The sequence below is a fragment of the Temnothorax americanus genome, unplaced genomic scaffold (genome assembly GCF_048541705.1).
Source record: "Temnothorax americanus isolate GAGA-0224 unplaced genomic scaffold, ASM4854170v1 Scaffold2, whole genome shotgun sequence".
Lineage (NCBI taxonomy): Eukaryota > Metazoa > Arthropoda > Insecta > Hymenoptera > Formicidae > Temnothorax > Temnothorax americanus.
Genome location: NW_027509338.1, coordinates 4312625 through 4340131, shown reverse-complemented (window position 1 = coordinate 4340131; position 27507 = coordinate 4312625). Strand labels below are relative to the sequence as shown.

Genomic DNA, 27507 nt, shown 5'->3' with positions numbered 1-27507 from the left:
TTGCAGCTATATTAATTCGCTAATTTCATATTATTTAATCATGCTTTAAATGAGATTAACGCGTCATTAATTAAAATTTGCGGAATAAATATATGTATACTTAATGCAGATATCCATCTGCAATTTAGATTAATAATGAAGAATGTAATAGGCTTTTCGCAGTGCTTTGTTCAGTTTTAGTGAATATACATTGCGCGATTCGATTATGTGTCTGTGTATGTCTGTGCATAATGCAAATATGTTTTTCCAACAAACTTCTACAGCGTGAATGATTGATTATATCATAACACCCCTAATAGTCCCTACCAAATGAATCATGGGAGCTGTTCGACGCAGCTCCCGTCACCCTGAATACATTATTTTCACAAAAATTATAATACAATTTAAAAAACAGGATTATTCAATCATTCGCCGCTCGATCGTCGTTAAAATTTATGATTTTTTTTTCATACTTATGGAACAAAATATGAGATACGAAATGAAAAATTCTCGCGACACAAGTCGTTCCATTCTGTGTCTCTCCACGGATCGCGAAAACTTAAATGGCACATTGTATTCCTGGAACGCTTCACGGTCTTCCGAATCCTGACTTACTTTTCGCTCGGGTTATTTTTCAGGAAATAACCGCACGACATCTCCGAACGTCAATGGAAATGGAAAAACGGAATAAGGTATAAGCGAAATGGTCCATATCTTTGTTGTCGGAAATTGATGGAATATTTAAATATTATATAAAGATCGCGTATAACGTAATTAGTGCAAGAATACGCGGCTTATTTCAAATGCGTTGTATTAATATACGGAATTGCGGCGACACACTCAAGTTCTAAAATTTTGTTGACAAATTTACGAAGACAGAAAATTCTTCGAAAATATGTACTGTCTATACAGCTGCTGAACGCTGATGCTATTCTATAAGTGAGCAAAAAACATTCAAGTAATTAAAAAAAAAAAATTTTTAATTCAACTTACTATACTATCTTATTCTGTTTTGTGCACAGAACGTACGATACACTTCGTTATAGAATGACTGATCCAAGCGGACTTAAAGGTGACGAATTACTCGGACGCGACGTGTCTCGCGAAGCAGTTTCGCTGACACGATAAAACCAAAGAAATATCATCAGCATATCGCAACGCTGAGACACACTTATCAAAGTTACTCGTGCACTCCGCGTAATTAATTATGTTTTAAAATTGTTGACAATCAATTTTCTTCTAGAATTCGAGTTGAAAACAAAGTAAAAAATATGAATTCAATAAAATTCATATTTTACGTACCATTACACAATAGAATGCACTCTCAGTGCATTCATTTTGATAATATACTGTTTATAAAATAGCTCAGAATCAGTGCGTTCATTGGGAAGTTTCCGCGGGTCTTCAAGTTATTTACATCATAATTCAAACAATATGGTTCTAGTTCTTCCGGCCGCGTTGTTCCAAGCTTGCTATCTCTCCCGAGCGAGATAACGTTCGCAGTTTCTAGTTTTATAATTAGTGACTTGGGAATGCTTACAATTAGCCGACGACGTCGCGAAATTCCGTTGCTATCCCGTCACGCGAGTTGTCGCTATTTATACGATCAAAATTCTATCTGGTTATGAAATTTTCATAGCAAATCTGATTTAAAGAGAATTGATATTTTTATAATATCATTATTTAAGATATCTCTTACAAGTGAAAATAGAATAAAAAAAAGAGAAAAAAAGGGAATGAAAAGATGAAGCATGCATTAATTGCTGCCATATGTTGGCATAATATGATTTCGACACGTATTATGTACAAATCCTACTTTGAAAAATATAAAGATTTGTACAGAGGCCATTTTTACAGGCATGTCTTCGACTAATTGCGTGTGCCGCATATCTTTTAATTGCTTAATAAAATCCGAATAGTGATATAGTATAATATTTTTATCAGTATTCCGAAGGTGATAAGCAAAGATAAGAAATACGACGATGAAGTATAATAAAATGCAATTCGCTTATACTGAGCGTCTCTTAAAATATGCCGGTTACAAGTACAGAAATGGGAATATAATTAGTTTTCCTGATACTTTTCATAAACAATTGCTATATGTGTGTGCGGTAACAACTAAATATATCTCTTGCAAGTAAAAATAGGGTAAGAAAAAAAAATAAAACGATGGGACGCACATTAACTGCCATAATATGACTATAACTTTATATATATTTACAAACACGGTGTATCAAGTATCTAATTATTACACTGAAAACTACGTTCTCGCTATGAGTCTTTAGACGAATTTACTCAGTCGACTAGATAATTGCTGTGTCTGACGTGAGTCTTCAAACATACACAGAGTTACGTAATTATATTTGTGCCTTATAGCAAGTGGATATATGATTTCAGTGTAAGCTGGCTAATTATGTTACCAAAGGAAACTAAACTACGAGTACACTATATTCATTCGTTATGAATATATTTAAGCAAAAGGATCGTGATTCGGCTCTTTGCTTCATAATTCATGCCAAATTTAACGAGACTGTTTCGTCGTTATATAATTCTGAATTAAAAAAAAAGTAATATCTGCTTTTGCGCGTTAAATGTCATGCGATATGACTATGTACGATAATTGATTAAAACTTTGTATAATTGATATTGAAGTAATGTTTTTCTGCATATTAAATCGTGATACGCGGTGAGACAAGGAGATTAAATAAATTTCATGAATTCGGAGTATCGACGGTGAAAAAATATCGAGAATGAAAATGTAAAATGAGATAAAAAATATTGCGCGAGAAAAGGAGAAAATGGTAGCCAACTAATATTGAACGTTTCGTTGAGAATTATAGAAACATTGGCGTGAAATCCGTGCCTTTCGCTCGAGATGGCAATCGATTGTCCATGAAATTTTAATCGCAGCACCGCAGCATTTCATATTTTATCCTTCATGAAGTATGCAACACGCGTAAAGCTACATGCACACACTTGCAGTCCGGTGCTTTCTCGGCTGTTTTTATGTTTTTAACGTAACGCCATATTACATAAAAAATGGAACCACCTTTTTAATTAAATGGATTCGTAAACTACTTACGATTTATCGCCAAAAAATAATCTTCGTCGCGCAATATGGCATTTAAAAGTTGTTATACTTTCGACGGTACAGTAACATCAATCGATATCGCAAAGCGATGTTGTAATGTTAAACGTAATAATCTATATACATAGAAGAGCACGTATTAATATCAACGAGAATTAATTTTTTTATTGTAACAGCGTGTCTCAAATTATGAAAGTATATTAGAACAAATTTGCGAGTGCGAATCACGCGTGTACGCCGAGAGACATAAAAGCGATATTCAATTATCCCCGCTGTAAATAATCCCTCGAATTTGCAAAACGTAATTTCGTTTCGCATGCAAAATTAGATATCCCACGTACATTTGCAGCGCAAAACGATAAATACGCGTCTATCATTTTAAAAAAAAGGGGAGAAAAAGCGTTTCATGCAGAACTCCGCAACGGTCGGAGCGTGTTTGCGCGCCACCGGCGAACGAGACGTGACAAAGCCGAAAAGTTATCACGAGTAAAATAGGAACGAATGCCGTTGCTTTTACTGCGTAAACACTTTTATTCCGCGGCGAAATAATTTCTCATCAGTCCCGCCGTAAAAACGTTATGCACTGTCGCTAATGCGAGCCACGCACGAACTAGTACGTTTCCTGCTCTGCTGCGGCGATATTATCATTCGCGTTGCACATCCGCGAGTCGCGCGCAAGCTATACATGCACTGTGTGATCAAAAGAATCACACGGCTGGTCTGCGCCGTCACCCGTTCACACGTCGCGGGACATTGAACACTTTACGACCAGCTGTAATGTACACGTGTTAATATGTTACGTGCAATTTCGAGGTCACGATTTACGATTCGATACGTGGTGTGTGTAGAGCAGAGAGCTTTTTTCGTACCTTGTTCGCGGAATATTAAAGAGAAAATAAAAAGACATAATATGTATGCTCTATATGTGAGAGAATCCAATAAATCTTTCAAAAGGTAATTTTAAAAGAGAATAATATTAAAAAAAGATAATAAAGAATAATACTAAAATTTTTGTCTCTCTTTTGCATCATTCGGCAAAATATTCGCCGAATAAATTAATGTATGTTTTACAATGCGTGATAAGAACGACATTATGTAATATGTTTTAATGTCGACACAATTTGTATTTAGATATTTAAAAAAGATTAAAAAATTAATATTAAATATTCAGCATTCAATACTTGTTTAATTTCATTTAAGAAGCAGGAGAATAGCAAAATGTTGATTTCTCCATTATATAGCAGTCACTTTATCGGTCTAATAAATAAATAACAGATAAGCTACTCTCAGATTAATGTTTTTTTCTACAGGATTTGCAAGATTCTGTTTAATGAAATAATTACTCATACACACACACACACACACACACATACACACGTCATTTCATTTAACTAATTGCAACTTCGGGAAAAGACTTAGCGCTTCATTACCAAGTAATTAAACGAGCGCGCCATAAATCTGCGGTGATAGAAAACCTAGGTGTAAATCCGCTACTAAAACACGTCGGACAACGACGCTCAGAGGCAATAAAGCATCGCGCACGTTGAGCTCGTCAAGGCAGAAGCCCGATCTCTGTCACCGTGCGAGTCAACTAAAATTCGAGAGAACGGTTGCCACCTAATCGACATTCGATGGCTCGTCCTAGTGTTAGTATATTGACTGTGGATCGATCATTGGCGCAGCGACCCCTAACGAAATAGTCATATCGCTCTCAGCCCTGCTACTAATGTCAACATCAATCACTAACAGCGGCTATTAATCGTGCCTCAAAGTTTGCGTATAGAGACCAGCGTAAGGACTTTGCATTCGTGAGAGATCAGCTGCAAGATATTCCGCTCTTCAAATTGGCTAAGTCTGCATGTAAATGTTCTTATCATGCTTGTTTACTTGGGAAACAAGATATACTCGTACATCCGTGCTAAGTATCTTATACGCTACCAGGACAAAATAAAGGGGGTTTTCACGGAAAGTCCTCGCCTTTTATGACTTTGAACGGTCGTGGTCATTCCCTCTTGGCCAATTCTTCAATTAGCCAAATAAATGAACTTATTGCCGCTTTAGCTGTACGATAATTGAATCGCTCGTTAATTTCCTTTTATCGTTTTAATTACCAGAAAGGCAACAATTGTGACTTTATTTCATTGGAGGAGTGATACAATATTACATTAAGATACAACAACGAGTGCAACAGTTACAATAAAAGAAATTATTGGAGTTAACATAATAGTAGTTATGATTGTAACAAATTTCATTGCTTAAATTGGTTTGCGAAGTTTGCCAGTGATAAGAACTCGATACGAGGATCAACAATTTCCCTTTACGAACTTAAAAGTTTCACTTCAAAATAGTTCACGCGGTAGGTATTGATGTCGTGACAGCTGTTCGATAATTGCTTTTGCATCGACAGCTTTCCACCTAGTTTGGAGACGAGAGAGAACAGTCACCAAACTTACTAAATACTATAACGTACAACGTTATTAACTGATTGACAATGACTTCGCTGTTGACGATTGCTCCGCTAAACTCGGCCAGAAATTTATTATAGTTATTATCGGGGGTACAGATGTTTACGAATAAAAGCAGCTAAAAACTATTCTCTCGAAAAAAAATGCTTTAAGAAAAATAACATATAAAAAAATAATTAAAATAACTTCTCATTGTATTCGTATAAAGTATAAAATTGCAATATTTCTTTGAAAAAATTAAAATGCATTCTTTAGATTATTATCGATTTTTTATCTTGTTTATCTTATCTATGCTTATCGTAATTAAAACTGCCGAGATTGCTCAATTTATCGAAATATAAATAATTGATAATTAAAATTTTAAATAATAACAAAAAAAAATTTTAAAGTTACATTACAAGATCTTCTCCCTCGCATTGTAAAAATAATTCTAGGTGAGTCTCTCGTAGAATAAATTTTACAATAGTAAAAATTAGAGAAAAAAATTTCGCTGCAGCGAACGAAGAGGAAGGAATCGAGGAGAAAACTAAATTTTATTCCATTTTGACGGTACGAGAGCATCTTTATCTTAGAGAGCCGGAGTTAAAAGGCCACGGCGCGGCGTCGGCGTAGCCCGCTGGGTCGGCCAGCAAGTTAAAAATGTAAATAGAAGAGAAAGTAAAGTTCTACGTGCCCTGAAAGCTCTCATCAAGCTGTGTAACTTTTACTTAAGCGATTTTGTTCTACCTGGTGCCGTATTATACTCACGCTGTACAGCTTGCCAATGCGGGCTTACAAACGATATTTAATGAGCCACAGTAACCTACTTTCCTTAGTTTCATTGATTTTAGCAAGAATTATCGTTTTACTTATTTTATATTTCTCTCTCTCTCTCTCTCTCTCTCTCTCTCTCTCTCTCGTTCGCTCGCTTTCTCCCCCTCCCCTCTCTCTTTCTATCGTCCCTGTTCAAATCTACTTAATATATGATACCTATAAATATAACTAAGGACTGCAATGTAACTTTAAACTTATAATTTATAATTTAAGGCATGATTCGTTATTTCTATTTCATTCTATCACGCGTTTTCCCCGGTTACAGTTGAAATATGAAGAATTGGGTAAAGAGTTGTAAATTACGCGCTCGAGAAACACGCCGGATGCACCATCCTACGGTGAGCCAACACGATTCACTTAATTAGTTACGTCAAGACAACGGCGAAACACGATAACTTAAGATTGTCCCCAGACATTCCACTCGATTAAAGCCATCCGATTTCAACGCTAAGTTTTATCATTGTTTGCCGGCTAATGTACAGGAATGGCTGCGGCCCTAGTGCGCGAAACGTGCCGTTTCTTATCTTATCTTAACTAAAGACGAAATATGCGCCGATCCTCATTTGTCTGTGTCGGTAGTACAATTCTGACGGTGTTCTTCGTTGTCGCCTAAAACGGTGACACCCCACATTTACACAATATCCGCTTATCACACTATACGTTACGTCGTAGCAGTGAATTTCAAATGATCATTAGCAAAGTTAATATTAATGTAAGTGAGCATTTTCAAACAATTAACAATAGCCAAATGGTTAGGTTATTATATTGCGCAATTAGAATTAGGTCTGGCTAAAGAACTATGCGTTAATTCACAAGTTTAAATGTACGTACAAGTATATTTTAATATAATTCAGTTTCTATATGCGAGATTAAATTTCCAAAAAGTTAAAGAAAATCATTTAAATCTATTTATTAATTCGATTTGTTAAATTACATAAAATTATCAAGTATGGTTACGTATTTTATTAAACTACACGTAATTCAAGGTGTTAAAAAAAATAAATTTGTTACTTTTGTCTCTATCTTGTGGTTGATATAAGATGAGTTTCGATATATAAATATTTGCTCAACTACTTTAATCACGATCAAATTAATTTTCATTCAAGTATAACAAATATACTAAAATTAAAATTAAAAGACTCAAATATAAATCTTCTTTGCGGCTATTAAAATGCTTCCATGGTTCCGTAAGCATTGACTTTCCTACTATCTAATAGGATTTGAGATGTAATTTGCATTTCCCGATTCTAGTTGAGAAAGTGCATCAAAGAATCCGATCCGCTTACACCGATTACCGGCGGGTCAATTTAACTCCATTTTTAATATCGAACAATTCCTCTCGCGCGATATCACTAATCACTATCCTGTGCGGGGAAGCTCAATTATTAAATCCGCCGATCTAATCGACCGTGAGAGATTACGAGACGTGGCGCTTGTCTGCGCCTAAGAACTTCGCAAATATTTTGTTCCACCTGAGCCAGTAAGTTGGAATCGAATGTGTCAAATTTATTCGGCGTTATAAAGAAGTAAGACGCGGGAAAGTTCGAGCAGATTTTCCTCTTCGATGTCAGAGCACGATTTATATAATCTTCTCGCCAGCAGTTCATCCAATGCATTTTTTAATTCCTTTCGCAAAGTCTTACTACGTTCTACACATCTGATCCGTGATATTCTTATTTTTGGAGCGCTTGTTTTTTATACTATAGAGAGCACTTGCGATATTTAGTCTTAATTGAAGTTTCCATTTTCGTACACGTATCTAAATAAAATATTGAATATTTCAGCGCATCCGTCCCGCAAACCAAATCGTCGTTTCTCTCTTGATCCCCTTTACACACGATGCAAATTCATGTAATTTATTCGCGAAGTTTAATTTCGTTCTGACTTGACAAAGACTTGACAAACGGGTAAAAGAATATAGTCATGTCTTGGGAAGAGTTTACTCGATCATTATCTTTAATTAACGGCACGATAGAATCTACGGTGCCTTCGATAAAGTTTGCAAAGCCTGCGAAGTAAAACGTGTCGTTGACGGCGATTCATGCTGAAATTGAACGAGAGAGAAAGACAGAAACAGAGACAGAGAGAAAGAAAGAGAGGGGGATGGAGCGAGAGAAAGAGAGAGAGAGAAATAGGGATTACTTTGCCAGACGCAAAGTCAGGTTCACAGGTTTTTCATCGCTCACATATCGTAGCCCATCAGGTGGCATTAACTTTATCTGAGATTTTTTCCCCCGATAGTTCGACGTCCCCTTTCACCTTTAATCTCGGTCGGTGCACATCCGGCGCGTCCGATATTCCGCACCGCCGGCACGATGCGCAACCTTTTCCCCATGAACGATCACCGTTTCAACCCTTTTTGCGTAGACGGCGAGTAGAAAGACCCCCGGACGAAATCTTGATCAAAGGAAAAACTGATCTTGACGAAAGTTTTAAACGCCAATACAGACTGTCACACGCGTCTGTTATATTCGTATCGATGAATGTAGAAAGAACATACGGAATATTTCATTTTAATGAAAATAAATTTTTATAAACATAATTTTGCTAAAGTATAAAAATTGAGATGTTTCAAGTAAGGAAATGGCAAATGCTGTTTTTTATTCAAACATATATTTTTTTATATTATAAAAGCGACAATAACTAACGTATAACATTTTACACGTGGATGAACATCGGTGACCTTTGAAAGATAGGTCAATCTATGGTATTTCGAAATTAAGTCAAGGATGCATGATGATATGTTGAAATGAGCCACAACTTGTTCTTTTACACGTAGAACATATTCATAGAAAAGTTTATATTGTATATGAGACTGGGTATCGACTTGACGAGTTTAGTTATTCATTTTGATTTCGAAAGTACAAGACGAAACTTTCTCTCGGGTAGTAGACAAAATATATAAGGAAAATCGAGAAAAACGAGGGAGAGACTGTCGACCTTACAGAATTGGATAAGATTCTGGAATGCGTGGGATATTGCCTCTCGGTGGCAAGCTATGTCGACGTCGCTCGTCGCTGTGTCTGCACCGGTGATAGTTTTCAGGAACGTACACAGAGTCGCACCGTCATAAAAGCGAGATTTCTTTTGTACTCGAACTCGGAGTTGCAATTCACGATCCAAATATAACGAACGTGCGCATTCGCGTGTACGGTCGAGAAATTATATGATTTCGGACTAAAGCCAGTAAAGAGCAGGTGCGAGCGCTTTTAATTAGAAGCTTGAATTACATGCACTGACGGCGACACGTATACTCCATTCGGAGGTCTTGTGGCAGAACCACGTGCGTAATCGGCCGGTTTTCACTGAAATTTTGCGATGCTGCAATGTAAATGTTCGTACCTCGAATAAGTGAAGATTGCAAATTAACACTTCTCTCTCGTGTGTGGCTCTTGATTGACCCATTCTATTTCTCGAATAAAAGAGAAATATACTTAACGAGGAAAAAAGTATTGATGTGCTTTAATTATCCTGCTGGAAAATTAATTAACTTAGTTTCGGAACATTTAGTAATAAGTAAAACCATTGTTGGAAATATCCGAGTTCGAATTTGCACAATAATACAAGGATTAATAAAAGAGGTAACTGGAAATAATTCATTTATTCGTTAGGTACGTTACCAATATGTTCGCAAATGTACTTGTGCATATTTTACGTTACTCGACCTATAAAATGCAAAAATTCGCGTGATACTAATCATCAAATTTTGTAAAACATTATGAACGTTTAAAATAATATCTACTAATAGTTTATTTTTATCTTTATTGACCAGATTGTATTGTATTGCTCGTAAATTTCGATATATTTATATTCTCTTAAGGAACACACATTTATACGAATCTTTCGCGTGACGTGTAACAGATTTCACGTGGTGAACTTTAATACAATATTTATCTCCCTGCTCCGGAATCTTATCTTTCATTCTTTGCTTTAGGAGATCTTTGCTGTCTTTCCTTCAATTTATACAGACCGGTAGGGACGCTAAACGAACGAACTGAACGTCGAGTTTTTGTGTGTGTCTATATACTTATATACAGACATTGTCTCCCTGCTGTCTGATTGCGTTTACACGTGACCGGGGTCACGTTGAGAACGAAGAAGATGAAGACCGAAGAACGCGTGGGTGGCCGAGGGCGAGATCGGACTTTTCATCTTTTATAATTAATTTCGAGCAAATTTGTCAGCTTTTTAAGATAATCTTCATCAAGATAACCCTAAGCCATCTTCCGTCAGTGACTAAATTAACTTTATTAATTTTCTTTTACCCGAAGTATTACATTTCTGATGTTTTTTCTTCAATCAATGTTAATAAGAAATTAATCCTGCAAACTGATAGTTCAGTCACACACTTTGTTGCCACGAAAAACACGCAGTTTTCATTGTATTTCAACAACTCCAAATGAAATTGAAAGAATTTTTTACATAAATGCAAGATATATTACATATATCTCTTTTAAAAATATTTAAGGAATTAAAAATCTTTAGATATTTCAAGACATTTAAAGATATCATTGTGATACATGGCTATATTATGATAACGTTTATCGTGCTTTATAAACATAGGAACGACTGGAACGCGGTATCTATCACGCCCGAACATAATAATTATCATTATGCGTCAATGACATAAATTATTACATTTAACATCCCCGATGTTAAGTCAATTATTTCGTTCGCGCAGGTTTATTTCGTTGAACGATAACGCAATTTCGATAATCTACGGCGGGCATCAAAGCGACGCACGCGGCGCAGTCATTACGCGATGGCGTCTCCGCGCGAAGACAATGTGGAGATGAGGGTCTCTTAGCGCACCGCATTATACACGCCTCGTCGACGAACTCATTAAAGCCACCGACCGCGCCACGTAACTGGAACCCGGAATAACCCCCTTCGAAAACTCGAGGGGGAGATGCACGGCTTCTCTTTCTCGCTCAGAATAATCGTTTAGGATTTGCAGTCAGTTAGTACATATATCTATAATCGTTTGAATCGTGCAATCTTGCAATATAATTTACGTAACGACATTGATACAATTGGAAGAATAATTTGTTAATAATGAATAACTTGTCGATGATCCATTTCTTCTGTTTTTCTCTTTTAAACTTTTGCCGACGTTAAAATTATGCTACTTTAAAAACACAGCAATTAGAATAGTAATCAATGTTTGATAGATGCACATTGTTATAGAATATAAATCTATATTAATTTCTCTCTCTCTCTCTCTCTCTCTCTCTCTCTCTCTCGAAATTAACGATTATAACATAATTAAGTGACGTATATGCGCATGTGTTACAGCATTTTTTAAAATTAAAAGAATATTCTCGAGGGTTAACAACAACACGTTAGAAAAAGGAGGATATTTATAAAGTTATTGACAGCTACGGATATTAAACTGAAAAAAGCCGCGTGGACTCTGAGGCAGCAACTCTTTTTTTCAGGAGCTGAGAGATTTTTTTTTTTATTAATACAGTGACTAGTCTTACCTATATATACTTCTATACTTCTTCGTCATATGTTTAAAAATCTATAAAAGTTCTTTTATTTTTATCCTATCATATTTTTTTCATTCATAACTTCATCGCCCTTAATTAATATTCTATCATCTCAAATTGTGGCTCGAGGATATAAATACCCGATATTGGCGGCCGAGATTGAATTTCTCGTTTACTCGCATACAATGTTCAACGCATACAATGAGATAACAAATAATATATTATATATGTACATATATTTACATACGCTAAGATATATTTTATTACCACCACATATCTATGTTACACGCGAATTGAATACAATAGATTACCGATACATTAATCTGCTTTTGAACCAATTTAGCTTTATCGATATTTTTATCTGCGGACATGTGCTTCTGAATTCCTGTTTTAGCTGACCTTATAAATACGTAGATAAGAATATCGTATATGGGGTAAACAGATTTGAGATACCGAAGTGATATTTTAACTTTCTCTCAGCGAGATATAAAAATTTTGATGCGTAACATCTTGATGCGTAAGCTTCGTCAGTGAATCACTACAATCCAGTAAGATGCCATATTTCGAATGTCCCATTCAATAGAATAACAGATGTTCATGAATTCCCTACTTCCTTATTTTTATCTTCGTATACCCTTTCCCTATATATTATTCTAATGTATATTCCTTCTGTGTTGCTTTTCACTTTGCCGAAGCCACCGAAGTGAATAACCGAGGGCAATAGCGAATGAGTCAACGGACCCACACAAAGCAAAGGTGTCAGCAAGGAGTGTTCGAGTGAATGCATATCCAATTACAGTACTGTGCCCGGTCAGGCGATCTTTGAGAAGCTGAACTTCTAAACCGATCGACTTACCTAATTTCTCTCGGCTTTAATGAGTTGGTTTCACCCTTCCAACCGATGAAACGGTCGGTTTATCCCATTAATCGGCCTTAGTAAAGAAATCCTATATCTAATAGAATAGATAATGGCATTTTACAAAGTTATAGGTGCAACGACAAAAGCGAAAAAACTCCGTCGTGACAGAGCTGAAAACGTTTAAATGCGTTTCGAGATGCGTCCGACTATAAATATCGAGATGAATCATTCGAGTGCATTGGCCTAAATACTGAGCCGCGTCACTGATGCATGGCGGACCGAGCATAGAGCTGCATCACTGACGGGACACGCCGCGGCTTAAATATCGAACGGAAAAAATTACACGGGACTGAAAGCCTTAATGAATGGTGATGATAACAAGGGTTCGCAAAATGCCCTCGTTGCATGCGACGCTAATAACACCAGTCCAGTATAACGCTGCCGGCGAATTCGCATAAAAAATAAAAAACGGAAGAGAAAACGCTCGGAGGCGAAGTGAATATAAAGCGGCTGGATGCTGCCGTTCTCTCCGGCCGTGCTTTTCATCGAGCTGGTAAGTAATTTCATTGCGGACATTGCTATACAGGATATAAAGTTACGTACATCCGGATACTTCCGGCAATGAGAGCGACTTTAAGACGAGCGTTTTGCTTCCCACGTTTTATACGGTACGCAACGCGATAAGAGCGTAGGAGAAGAAGAAAAAAGAAACGGAAAAACGTTTCAATGCGTTGAAACGTTCCTTGCTGTGAAAAGAACGGAAGCGTAAAAATGGACTTTAATACGCCCGTTCGTCGTGCTGCTCGTCAGCGCCGCGATAAAAAAAAATTAATACAGCTCAGAAAAACAAAAAAAAATCCGAGCTGCATTTTTTTCCATTTGCATGTTCAATTGTCAGAATGTCATTTTAAACGTAATTTGTATTACATATTAAATATTATATTATTGTTCTCTCACACCATTGTTTCGAAACAAGGCATCTCATAAGCATATACTTTCGGTTTTACCTTTTCATTGTTCCCTTTTTCCACACGAATTCGTGGAAAGATAATTTTATTATGTAAAAATGCGTTATGCATCGTGACAACGCAGTTGTAGACGTAGTGAAATGTACAGTATAAATGGATCCCACGTTGATGTCCCGGCGCTCGCGCCGGGATTAATTAGTCATGGAAATAATAATTTACCTCGTCATCCGCAAGTATAATTATACAATTATGCGGTTATTTATAAATGAGTAGAATTAATCAACTGCTCGGATAACGCTTTGGAGCGGAAAACTTGCCGAAATACATATATTTTCATAATCCCGACACGGAAGCCGGCTAATCGCCTTTAGCACTCACGCGTATTACCTGGACGCAACTTCCGCCTGGATAATGTCTAATATATATACGCACGTCGGTCGGTGTGTCAAATGCAGATCGATCATGAGCAAAAGCACAAGCATGCAAAAATACAATCGTGCGAGGTGCGTGCAAAAATTTCGCATACCATTTACAAATGAAAAAAATATTTTGAAACAAGGAGAATATAAATATTATGGAATGGATAAAAAAATAGGTATTATTTGCAAGTTTGCTTGTTAAAAAGTTTAGCATGCGCAAAAATAACTCGGCTGCATTTTCAGGAATAAAATAATATAACAAGAACACGTATATATATATATTTTCTACAATTATAATATATTACATATAAAAAAATATAAATCATATTTTTCTCACTTTAGAAAGAGAAACAGAGTTGTAAAAATAATTTTCTTCCATGTGCAAGAATTAATTAAATTATATAAGAAGTAACTAAAACTATTTAAACCACGTATTTAAGCATTAAAATGTGCGATTCATTATCACCGGCTTATTACTATCTCGCTCTTGTGCGGAATAAAACGTTAGAAATATATATATTACATGCAGTTGAAATACATTTGCTGTAATGCAACATGCGCTTTTCTCAAGTAAGAAGAAGAAACAAACCGCGCCAGGCGGAACTCACCGTCGTTGTTGGTCCGTGCGCGAGGTGGGGATGAGCTGACGGTCGGAAAATTTCTCGAGACATTGTCCCGCGGTGGCGGCTGCGGTCCTTCGAGGTTCGGACTGGGGCTGAATTCGGCCCTGAAGTCCGCCCTGTCGAATCCTTCCTCGAACTCGTGCATCAGCGCCAACTCGTCCGCCTCGACCTCGCCCTCGAATTGCTCCCGTAGCACCGATCTCGGAACTGCGGAATGGAAAAAGGAAGTTCGAAGTCTGCTCGCTGTGTAATGGACTCCATCAGCGACACATTAAATATACATAGAGGAACGCCGTTTTGTACAAGATTTGCCGATATAAGGAAAGAATCCGTTGACGACGACATCAGTCAACGATAAAATCATTTCCGCGTCGGTATTGGTTTCCGTTAAAAGCCTGCGATTGAAATTTGAGACGGAGAGTGCATGTTTCATGAGCAAAAAAATTACGCAAAACGAGAAAAAATCCGGATACGACCATACTTTTCCGCTCGTATAATTATTTAATGATACGCGAGTACACTGAATTCCGCGTTTTATGTGACATCGCGGCAAGATGCTGCGACGAGCAGGCTGGATTTTATTATATTCAACGACTCATTTACGAATGCAAGTGCGAATGCGGAAAATGCGAAATCATTCGCGAACGCGTTCGAATGCATCTTGCCTCCTCAAGAATTCCCGTGGCATTCTATTCCGCGTATTCTGCGCGCGCTGCATTCGCGTCGAGCTAAGTTCGCACGAATTTATGCGATGGCTTCCAGAGCGTCCGTTCTAAATGCACGTAAAAGCACGCGGATGAGCGTCGATCGCGCATCAAAATGTAAACGTTAACGTTATGCGCGATGGCAAATAAATCCGCTTCAAGATGTGTGGGCGCAGTCGGCTAATACCTGCGGCCCAGCAATAACGTTGCATTTGCGTTATACGCGTGCGCGCACGTTGTGTATCGAATCGGAATGAAATGCTACCGATCGTTGTAAGTGATACGCAATCGTTATCGTTATCGCGCTTACGCGGTGCTGTCCATTTTTCATCGCACGTGTGGCGTCGCCGCGCTCGCAATAAACCTCACGGCCCCGCTAGGAGTATGCTCGTGAATTTGCGACGTGAAATAGTTTCGTTGCGATCGCGAAATAACATTTCGAGGTAAAATGTAAAGATATATGTGATATTTTGAGAAACGACGCCGATCGATCGAGAATTTTACAGGAGCAGCAATCGTGGATGGCGATCGCAAAATCTATATGTATATGCCCAAAAGTATAGCGCATCGCGATCAACGCGATTCTTGATACTTTATTTCAATACGCTTTATTTCACACACATACACACACACACACGCACACAATCAGAACTTAAATATATATCATAAATTCCTATAAATACCATTTTCATAATTTTAGAATGTAAAAATATAAAAAATAGAAAATGTTTATTATACTTTTAACTTTAATTTTAGAATAGACTCATAGAATTAAGTTTCTATAAATATATGACTTTATATGCATCTCAGCGGTACAGATGTGAATTACGATTAACCATTGCACACCCATCTAATATTTTGTATACATTTTTTCTAAAAAGAAATTAAAAGCTCGATATATATATTTTAAATTTCTACCCAGTCTCGTATATTTATTTTCTCCCCTAAGAGAGCCCGAGGCTTCTAAGAGAGCCATCAGGTCTTCCAAGATGGCCCAAGGAAATTTCTTCAGGCTGATTAGCACTGTCCTAAGAACGTCAGTCAGTAAATAAACTTGCAAGATATATTCGCCGAGACACTCTGCGTGAGGAGAACACGGCGAAACTCTTGGCGAAAATCTTGCTACTTTAAAATAATTTCCATCATTTCGCCGGAAAATTTCCGCATGATAATCTAGAAGCGCGCACAGCACCCGCGGACCCGTTCACCGAATTAAAGGCAAATGACGCGACTACATAAGCGAGTGAGCCGGCGCGGACGACGATGTAGCTTGTTTACTGCAATTAATAATTGTAATTTAACACCAATTCTGCGGCAGTACATGCCGCAACGAGTTATACCCGGGCTTGGCGCCTGGCGCCCGGCGCGGCGCTCTGCGCGTTCGCTCATGACGCTTTAAACCGAGCGAATACGTTATGTCCCGCGTCCACGTATAATGGAACGGAGAAAATGCGGAGGGTGGAGAAGAGATGCGGTTGAACTACCACCGCTATTGCCGCCTAGTGCAACATTATATGCGCGAAGTATTGTGGAAAAATATCATTTTCCCGACCATTCTACCGCAAAAAAGTATTCAAGCGTTATATTATTCAATAGTAACAATAACATTCGGGCAAAAAGCAATTTCAAAATTAATACCACACACTATCGAGTAGATTTGTTCATAAGATATCAAAATTAATTTGTACGTTGGAATTTTATATATTAAAACATATAAATGTATTTATTGCTTCGTATATTTATATTCCTTTAAATATTTAATTACTTTAAAAACTTTAGTAAATTAAAAATTGATAATGCATATTTATGTGAACTGCGTTTCATCACTTTCATTAATTTAAGAGAACGGTTTAAAACTTTTTAAGATAAATCACTCTTTTTATGCGAGAAAAAGCTCAAAAACTAATAATATCCTATTAATTAATTATATCACGCAATTTTTCAACTTGATGTACTTAATTATTTTTTTTACTTACAATAGATCATTAATTTATGAAGAAATAACAGAATTTTAGTTGCTAAAGTATAAAAATGCTAAAGAACACATAGTAATGACGCATACGGATGAGCTGTAGCTTACTCGTGGCAATTAATTACAGTAATTTAACACCAATTTCGCGGTACAGCTTGCCGTAAATGCGGGTTAAATTTACTTTGAGTCGGTACACCGATGCTTTAATCTGTGTGGATATATTAGAACCCCATGCACCACAAGCGAAAATAATATAACGAAGGAAATACTCCGGCAAGATGCGCCATTGCAGGTGCCATGCACGCAAATTGATGAAATAATTACTTATCGCACGATCTTCGAATTATTGTGTTCGATAGTTATTGGCGTTGTCTTACACCCTACCTATGACTTGTGAAAATTAGTTGACTTTTATTACAGCGATATCAGTCATCTTGATAGCCAAGAATGAGTTAGATCATCAGTATCAGAAATACCGAAGCTCGTTAGCGCATACCGTAGTTTATCATTAGCTTAACGTAGGTCGTCATAACAACGTTGCGCTGCCTCGCTCACCGGCCGGGATACAGGATAGAGGATGTTAGCCACGGTCAGCAGCAATAATAATGAGATCCAGCAATTTGCGACGCGCGAGGCTTTTACCACTTCGCTGCTCTCTTGAGGGAGCATTAATTTATTATGCTGAAATTGTCATACCTGTGTGTATAGATCATACTCGCATTCATAATAAAATGTTGGCATGTACAAATGCACATATAAATTAACCGCGAGTATTTAATATCACGCTTATGAAACTCTAGCCTCTGTCTCTCAATTCTTCTTCTATTTCAATATTCATCAAGTAACGTAATATTCTTAAATGGTGGAAAAATTGTGGAATTAAATTGATAACCCATATGTATGTGTATATACATATATATTTTTTTACATTATTTCGCAAAACATCAATTAATTGGAAGGTAATGACGTTCTATATTATATATTAACCCCGAATCTCGATTTTTTTAAAAATTATTAAATCAAGATTTAACTGTCCATGTTATTGAAGAACAAAACCCGCAAAAAGTTGCCGATTATCCTCATATTGACGCAAATTGGCTTTAATTGGCTACGTTCCGTCTCACTATAGTTCGTGAATCACAACGTTCGTCTCGTTAAATCGGGAGGTCGCAGCGGTAAAGACTTCAATGAGTTCATCGTGGAGACGGCTGAAATAAGGGCGGAAGGGGCTTGGATAGCAATAATTGTTCCCCGAAGTCCCATCAAGGAGATATATCGTATGGACCTTGGCAAGGCTAGAGACATCCTAAATTTTGCAAGTCTCTAGGTCGCGACGCGCTAATAAGACCTCTGTAATGCACGAGAGGTTCTCTCAATCTTGCTTGGCGCGAAAGGGGGCCCATGTAAGTCGATGGAACGATGAAAGGAATTTTGAGATCAGTTTAAGCTCCGCTACGAGCCACTCGTCGACAGAGAAGCCAGAAGTGGTACAAGTGGCAGCGAGATGCAGATTTACATGGAAATGTCTTCCATCTGAACGACTTTTCATTTTCAACGGCTGAGTACTGTACAAGGGATCACCAACTGTTCCCTCTTTTCAGCTAAGGTGTTGAAAACTTGATCGAAAACTTCAGTAAATTTAATCACGCGACAAACTGTGCGCCTAACAAATCGAGCACATTTATATTATATCAAAGACATTTAATTGCGTACAATATAATATCGAACAAGAGAGTAAAATTAAACGGGGAAACGAATTTTCAAAACTATAAAAACGTACCAAGAAAATCTATTTTTGAGAAAAATTGAGCAAATATTTTTGCCGGGATATCTATTTTCTGTTGTTTATTTTCACGCAAAAAGTCGACGCGCTCAGTATAAATGTATTGAAGCAAAATAGAATGGCGTTGCTATTGGAAAAAAATTTATCGCAAATTGAAAGTGATATGTATACGACATTGTTAAGCCAAATGCCGAACAGTTTTCTTCGCAGAATTTAAATTCCAAAGAGCCTGTATTAACGTCCTCGGTATTTAAAATTTCCAGATTAAATATCTCAACAATTATAGCTTCAATTAAATTTTCCTCAAGTTAAAGTCCACTACAGTCTAATTGGAAGCTAAGCTTTCTTTCCGCTGAAACTTAAGTAACTCGCTAATTAAGACATGGATAAGATTTTCCTCAAGAGGAAAACAAAACATCGAACTCAGAAAAAACCTGCTGCTGGTTTGAAAGCGAAGGTACGCAATAAAATGTAACGATATAACTTTTTAACTGAATAATGTAATAAAAACATCCTAATTACTTCTAAAGAAATTTTTACTGTTTTCTTTCTCCTTACTTCAAAGGGTTTACATTTTCCAAAATAAAAAATTGCACCGAGTAAGTATACTCGTATAATGATCGCTTTACACCATGTAGGTACTCCGTGGGTTTTTTTTTTACGAGCGTTAAATGCAACACACTCATTATTGCAACAAGCCCCCTCGAGATATTTCTCCGTTGTTCGCGGCGTATCTGTTACGGACACCGAACATATTCAGCGAAATCAAATCGGTATACGAGACGACGCCGACGCCTGGTAATGGCACGCCACTGATCTCGAATGGCCAGCAGGCTGAGTTGCGCTCACCGTTTCTCTGAAATTAGGAACGTATATGTACGGGCGAAAGGATGCTTCGCTTGCATCGATGTTGTAGTTTGCAGTCGGATATTGCATATAGGCACGTCGCTTCGCGCACTTCGTGCCTTTATCATCCGTTTCTCTGTCAGCACCGAGACGCCAACGTAAAACGATCGCCTTAATAAATGTTGGAAATCTCGCCGGAAACACGTATCTTACAATTTGCGCATAATCCGACGGAAATATTATTGGAAAAATTTCTCTACAAAATGCTATTACGGAGAAAATTTTATATTAAATTTTACTATGCTGCCGCACCAACTGCGGACCATCAAGACGCCCAAGTTTAAATGCTATAGTCTTATAGTAAAATTACTATGTTCATAGCATTTAGTGCTACGATCATAGCATTATTATAGCATTGAATGCTATATAGAGATAAAGAAATTTCATAAATATTCCCGATAATTTTGGTAAATTTATAATAGTAATATATACGGAAAAAAAAAATACTTGTCGAGACGATATCAGTAATATTGCAGCGTACTTTCATAATGGATTTACTCAATTTCATTTTTCGTCTATCGTGACAAATTTAAACACGCAATCGGCCTAGGGCCTAAACTGTCAGCTAAAAATCCATCAAACTTTAACACAATGCTCGACTGCAGCGTGTTTCTTAATTGCGCCCAAAAACGTGAATAGAAATTCACGACGGGCGCCTCGCCTCGTCTCGTTCGCTTCGATGCGAGAGAAGGATCTGAATGACATATCCGATAAAATGGAATCGCGCCTTCGGAAGCGATCGCGCGCGCGCACCGCGCGCGATAAATCTCCCCCAAGACTGACAAACGAAAAAGTTAAACGCCGTAATCGAAAATGTAGTATGTAAATCCCGGCGGTACGCGGGAAACACGCGCCCCGGCGGTCGTTTATCCGTCGCTATCGAAAATTTCACGCTCGTCGTTTTTTTTTTCCAACCCAAACAACCCCTCGCTCTTGTCGTCCCTCGCGTTCCGGATCCTGTCAGGCCGGCCATGCCCTGCCGGAACAGGAGCGTTGACCACAGGAAATGCAAAATCGTTTTGTCACGCGAAAAAGTGCTAACCAGTCGACAATGGTGTGACCCCCGGTTTTATCGAGCGACCTTTCGCTCGCTGCCATCCGCCCGCGCAAATGATATTTACGCAGAATTATAAAAGAGAAAGGGAGAGAGAGAAACAGAGAGGGGAAGGACAACGCGCGGATGCGGCTGCCAGGGCGTGTAAACGTGAGGATGATGAATGAAGAGCGATGGATCGCTCGCCCCGGTCGCCGAAGGACGAACGCGTACCAGTCGCGGTTATTAATTACACGCTTTGCATGAAGCGATAAGAATAAAGCATCGATTGACTGTAAACGGAGGAAAGATAAAGAGAATTTAATGTAAATTACGGTCGGGGATTAAAAAGCGCGACGTTCGCATCCTTTTGAACGGAAAGCTTTTCCGCAAGATCATCATAAAAGTTTCTTGTGAATTCGAATAGAACGCGCCCTTTCTCCGTCTCCTCTTTCTTTGAAAGAATATACATCATAATTCATTTTCAAATTCTTCACATACCTGCCTTGCGAGGTATTAAATTCCTGATGCAGAACTCTAAAGGATCTAATGACCGTTCTTATCTTATTAAAATCGAGTCAATCATCCATCTTCATTCGTCGTCTCGCATAAGTACTATAGCGTAATCATATAAAACAGAGGCGTGTGTTTCGATCAGAAAAGATCACCCACAAGAACTATTTTCATGTGTCAGTATTTCACACCGGCGTATATATAATTTGTTATTTCATTTACATTTTGTTCTATTTCATGTACTGTACATGTCATTTCCCTTTTCTCTTTTCTTCTCTCGGTGCGCGGAACAAAATTCTCTGCGGCAACGTAAAAGTGTTTTTATTCCGCTTCACCACATAAGCCCAGCATCATGTCAGATCTTAAAAATGCGCTCGAGTTCTCCTCATTTACTTCCAGCTATTTTACCGGCTTGACAAACTTCCATTAAATGTTTGATGCTCGGCGCTTTCTTGTTTTCTCAACTTAAAGCTTTTTACAGAAAATGCAATCGCTATATAGATTCAACAAATTTCTTACAAAAACATTTGAATCCATTTTTGATATACACGCAGGATAGCTTTTCTTATTCTGTGTGTACAATTGTACGTGTATATATTTACCATAAATAAGATTTTTTCTCTTCTGAATACCTTTCTCACTTTCAAAAATAATATAGTAAAAGTATTTTGATCATACATTATTATACGACTGCAATATGTTTTCACAAACCATGTGCATTTGCTTCGTCTTATATTTGGGAAATTAGTTTTCTGTATCTCTATAATCAACGTGTCTAGCTTTCTGTATTTATGACACGTTGATTCTTAGATTTATAAAAATGGATTAAATAGACGGATTTGTAAGGATTAAAAATGGCTTAAAAAACACGTCTAGTATTTATTTGTTTTTCGAGTAGTAAAAACATTCCGCTGCGCGCATTGATTTAGAAGATGCCCTGAGGGGAAATGAAAAAGAGTGTAAAATAACCAAAAAACTTGTGCAATTTTTACACAAAGGCTATGTGCGAGCGACAATATTGAGTAAAAACCAGGTTGCAGGTTGAATCCGGTCGTAGAATGTATTACATATGTAGTTTGAACGAGTATGCAAATACGTTTGCGGCTGGCTGTACACAGACCGAGGCTAGTTGTCCGAACAGGCACGGAGGCATACTACTCTTGTGCATTAACTCTTCCTATTGTGTTGGAAATAATATCTCAAAAATAAAATTGAGTTAAATAAAATTACGGGTAATATTAAAATTTGAATGTTAAACTTTTAAAAGATTTAAGAAATATATTATAGAGCTTTTTTAATATACTATATGTAATTCATTTGCCTCTCATTGATCAATATTATCAAAATAAATTTTTATTTCGGAATAACGATAACTGATGTATAAGCGACGAATCATGATGAAACTTACGCGATTTTGCATTTTCTTATTACGACTACCGTACGCAGTATATAATATACTCTTTCCCCGAAAGTAGATTTCATGTTCAAACAAATTGTATGCGCAGACAGACAAGGATTATTCCTTCGCTGCTGTTCTTAGCGTGTTTCGAAATGTTAGCTGGATCCTACAATACATCTTTTTCTTCTATTTTCTTTTTTAAAACATCCCTTCTGTTTTCTTCTCGCCGCATCCTGCTTGTTGATGTTTGCATATTGTTGTTTGCATATTCATTCTGGATCCACTTTGTCGTACAATTACTACCGCCACACATACTACTATGTCCTCCCTGCCCTGTGCGATCCGCTCGAAATTCAATAGAGAGAATATACGAGAAAGTAGAATGCAATTGTTTGGCCGAAGGCATGTAGCGCGGGCTTTTGCGCGGGATACGTTATATGCAATAACTTTGTAATTAAAGTCGCGAAGACACAAAGTGAAGGAATTACTTGCTAAAAAAAAACCTACTACTATCATCGGTTACTCGCGTTATCCATGGCACGCAAATTCCATCGCGAATGCATATAAATATTTCATTGTACGGCACAATCGTTTGTTTACGACACCCGATGCTTCTTGTAATTTCTATTTTTAACTTCATTTCTAATTATGAATAAATCTCTCATAATATTCTAAAAATCATTTATCTATACAAATTATTTATAAATAATTAATAATAGTCAAAAATAGTACTTCCAAACAAACTAGTAAATAATATAAATAACATATTGTAAATACTGAATATTTAAAAAAAAATAGGAACATAACGAGCAAGTATATATAGAAGAGAATGTATAAAATGTATAAAATAAAAATAACGATACGTGAATATATCGAATGTCTTCAGATAGAGATAAAGTCTCAATATTTCGAATTGTTGAATTAAATCAGATATCAATGGATAACGTATACCGCATGTGTGCGTATATGTGTATATAGCTGCTCAATTAAAAATATTGTCTACGAACTCGAAGTGTTCTATGATATCTGCACGTATAAAACGATATCGTTCTAGATATTTGGATTAGCCGAAAAGTGATAGTGATAGTCATAGTAACGTTATAATTATTACATATATAATAAATACAAGATTTTTGCAGAAATATGAGTAATGTAGAATAATTATTAACATAAGTTATTTCTCTCGTAGAGTACACGAATAAAATAAAAAGGTCTCGCATCTGCAATTTCACGAATTTCGCAAATTACTTGCAATTCGTAAATTAATTCTTATTGCGAAATATCATAGCGCTTATGTGTAATTTAGCTATACGTGTAAATTAGGAATTATGCAAATTTTTATCGAGATCACGCAATACGATGGTATTCTGTATGTAAAAGTGCATTAAAGATGTTGCAGAGAACGCGAGCGAACAATTTTTCGCTTCACTTCAACCACTTAACGGTTTCGCGCTGCAAAGTCCTACACGAGCCACTGAGCCTTTCCATCCCGCTTCACGTAACTGGTGAGGGTGGCAAGCGATACACACATGTCAGCCGCCATCGTCGCGCTAGATGCGTTCATTTAGTGCTCAAAGGCAGGGAAAACTCAAATTTTTAATAAACCGCGGGATTTCCACCCCGGCTAAAAGTACACAAACCCTACATACATTATAGTCATCTCGCTCTCGTAAATAGCAGCATATAATACATAGAATATCCATTACATATCGATTACGTTCTGAATGTATCTCTTGTATGAGAAAAGCACTTTGTGCGATAAATTGTACGAAATAAAAACGCAAAATAAATTCAGACGCGATTATTCGTGGTTATTGCTATTTTCATTAATTTCTGTGTAATTGACAGGCAAGCCCTAGTTTCTTAGTTAATGAAATAAATTAAGAAGGAAACACTGTAAAACATGTATATCGTAAAAATATACATTTACGCCAATTAAATGTCCTCTTTGTAGTTTATTCCAAGCACTGTTAATAAAATTAATTGTTTTTAAAACAATAAAAAGTATTATTTTCTCCTTGATGTCAAGAATTCTATAAAAATAAAGAAAAAAACATTAAATATACACATAAGGATGTACAAATAGAAATAGGTTACTTATTAATTTGTTGGATAATCCAGAGCTAATTGTTGTTTTATATATATCTGCTTTTTATAATAAATAAAAACACCATTAAGCCCGTAAAGTTCATTCGAGTTGAAAAGTAAAGATGTATACGTTCTCTTTCACGTTCTCCGCTCCCTCCCCCTCTCTCTGTATATGTATGTTTAAAAGCCATAGCCATAGCCGAGCGAGCAGGGGAAACGCCCATGAATTCATTTGCGAAGAGGCTTCGTTAATTTCGCCCGGATGCACTTCCCAATCGGCGGTCGCCTGTGATTGAGTGCACGGAGAGGAGTTCGCAAATCGAGCGTGCATATGTCTCAATATTCGCGCGTAGGATGTGTCTGCGTGCATTGTACGCGCACGGTTGAGCAATGCAGCGGCGCGGTACGAGACATCCACGTCCCTTGATCAGAGTGCTGCTGCCTAGGTTGCGTGCCCGCATGGTTCAGCTACCGGTTACGCCGTTACACAGACGTCGACTTGTTCCACGCTGTATTCGACGTAATTTTCATTAAGCGCGTAAGCACGACACGATGGTCCTGAAAAATAATCAATATCGCGCCATCGCATCGTTTATACGCGAATTACAAAACTATGTATGTGGTCGAATTTGCGTGTATCGCGTATTTGAAATTAATAACTCGGCGTCTCAATATAATAATTATGCAATATTTAATTCTTAAAGATATAAACGCAGGACATATCAGAATGTCCTGCGTTTCGTGAGAAAAAATTCGCGTTGAATTTTATCGCTTTAGACGGTTCCAGAAGCTTAAAAAATAGTATGTGCATCAACATAGATATATATGTACAATTTGTAGGAGCACGAGCAACATTTGGAATCAAATACAAATCTATTTTGCATTCTCGTTGCCACAATTCGTACATAATCCTGAAATCCTATATTAAAACAAGACGATCTATCTCGGCTATAGAGTATCTCGTTATCTCGGGTCAAAGTAGCATTGGTAATACGATGCATTGACGCAAATGCGGTAGCTTTCCGAGCCTGGCAACGCAATTATAATGCAATTGTAACGGGCGGTCTCGTTGTAGAAAATTTTAAACGCATGCAATCGACGAACGTGAATTTTACGAATTTGCATCGACCGCCCGGCAAACGCAACAATCACGACAGTTCCCATTTTATTCGATCATAAGATCTCGGCGGTTGGCTCGAAGGCTATACATCGAGTGAAAAAGTTCGATGGCTCTGTGCTCGTAGCCCACGGCTATGCTGTAGGAAATTCAATTCCCGCGTCAACAGAAGTGAATTTATTGTATAATAGCCCGGCTAAAGAGGAAGGACCTGCGAGAGGGTTAAAGGAAAATGTACGAAATACAAAAACTTTCCTCTCGAGTTACTAGTGAATTTGTTGCTACAAGACTACACTTTGTTCAACCTATTCGTGCATATACTGCACGTTCTCTATTCTCACTAATTTGCCGCAGGAAAGTCATTTCTCAGAGAATACCGCCTTAAGAGTTACACACGAAGAGTGTGTTGAGAAAACGCGCGTTGAGAACTGTTTCAGCAGAATGTTTATTTTGATGCCTAAAGAAAATAAGTTAGAAAATATAAATCAATCTTACTGAGAATTTTAATGATGAAAAAAGAAAGAAAGAGACAGAGTTATCTTAAAAAGCGAGTTGTTACTATTAGGTTTTATTTTATCGTTGCTCATTGACTTAGCGGCGGACTTCGTAGAAAAAGAACTTTAAGAAAAGATAATAGATTCATGCAGTTGAAAAATATATGGGGCTTCTTTAAAAATAGAGACCAAAGCATTTATCTGCTCTGAAAAAGCTGTAGCAATATTATCACAATTGCAAAGTTTTAAAGAGAAATACTTGTCTCTTATTCAATCCTCAGAACTCAATTCTACTAAAGTCCAACTTAATGATTTCCAGTGGGAATTAATGCTACATATGCTAGCCTCTGATATTATATTAATAAAAAGTACGTATATGTACATATGAAAGTCACTATATTCGCGTATAAAAATATTCTCAGCTCAAAGGAAACGTTCTTCATTTACTAAACGAGTTGTTTCCTGATGCGTAAGCAACAAATTAGCGTAGTATATCTCCTTTCTCACTTACCTCAGACCTCAATGAAAGAAAAAAAATACTTATTCTCTAATAAATGGCGTACACTCTCGATAATTAAGTATTGCTTTCTCGCAAACCGGAATAAACGAAGTACTTTTCTTCTATTTCTTTCTCTCTAGAGCGAGCAAATATTATTTCTTTCTTTTCCAAAATAACAAATATCCATGAAGAAAATACTTAATCCGCATACTTAATCACTGTTATGTTTATTTATAATTGCACAGTAAATAAATAAAAGAATGAATCACTTTAAGAAATAAATTCGTTCACAA

At 37.1% G+C, this 27507-nt stretch overlaps 1 protein-coding gene across 4 annotated transcripts in view; it reads right to left on the bottom strand.

Moving 5' to 3' along the window:
- Window positions 1-27507, bottom strand: part of LOC143897185 (uncharacterized) — a 163227-nt gene that overhangs the window by 8938 nt on the left and 126782 nt on the right. For all 4 annotated transcript variants that reach the window (XM_077405597.1, XM_077405600.1, XM_077405599.1 and 1 more), the window contains exon 6: window positions 14692-14913. In XM_077405597.1, the coding sequence (XP_077261723.1) occupies window positions 14692-14913 (222 nt within the window). The remainder of the gene's footprint in view (window positions 1-14691; window positions 14914-27507) is intronic.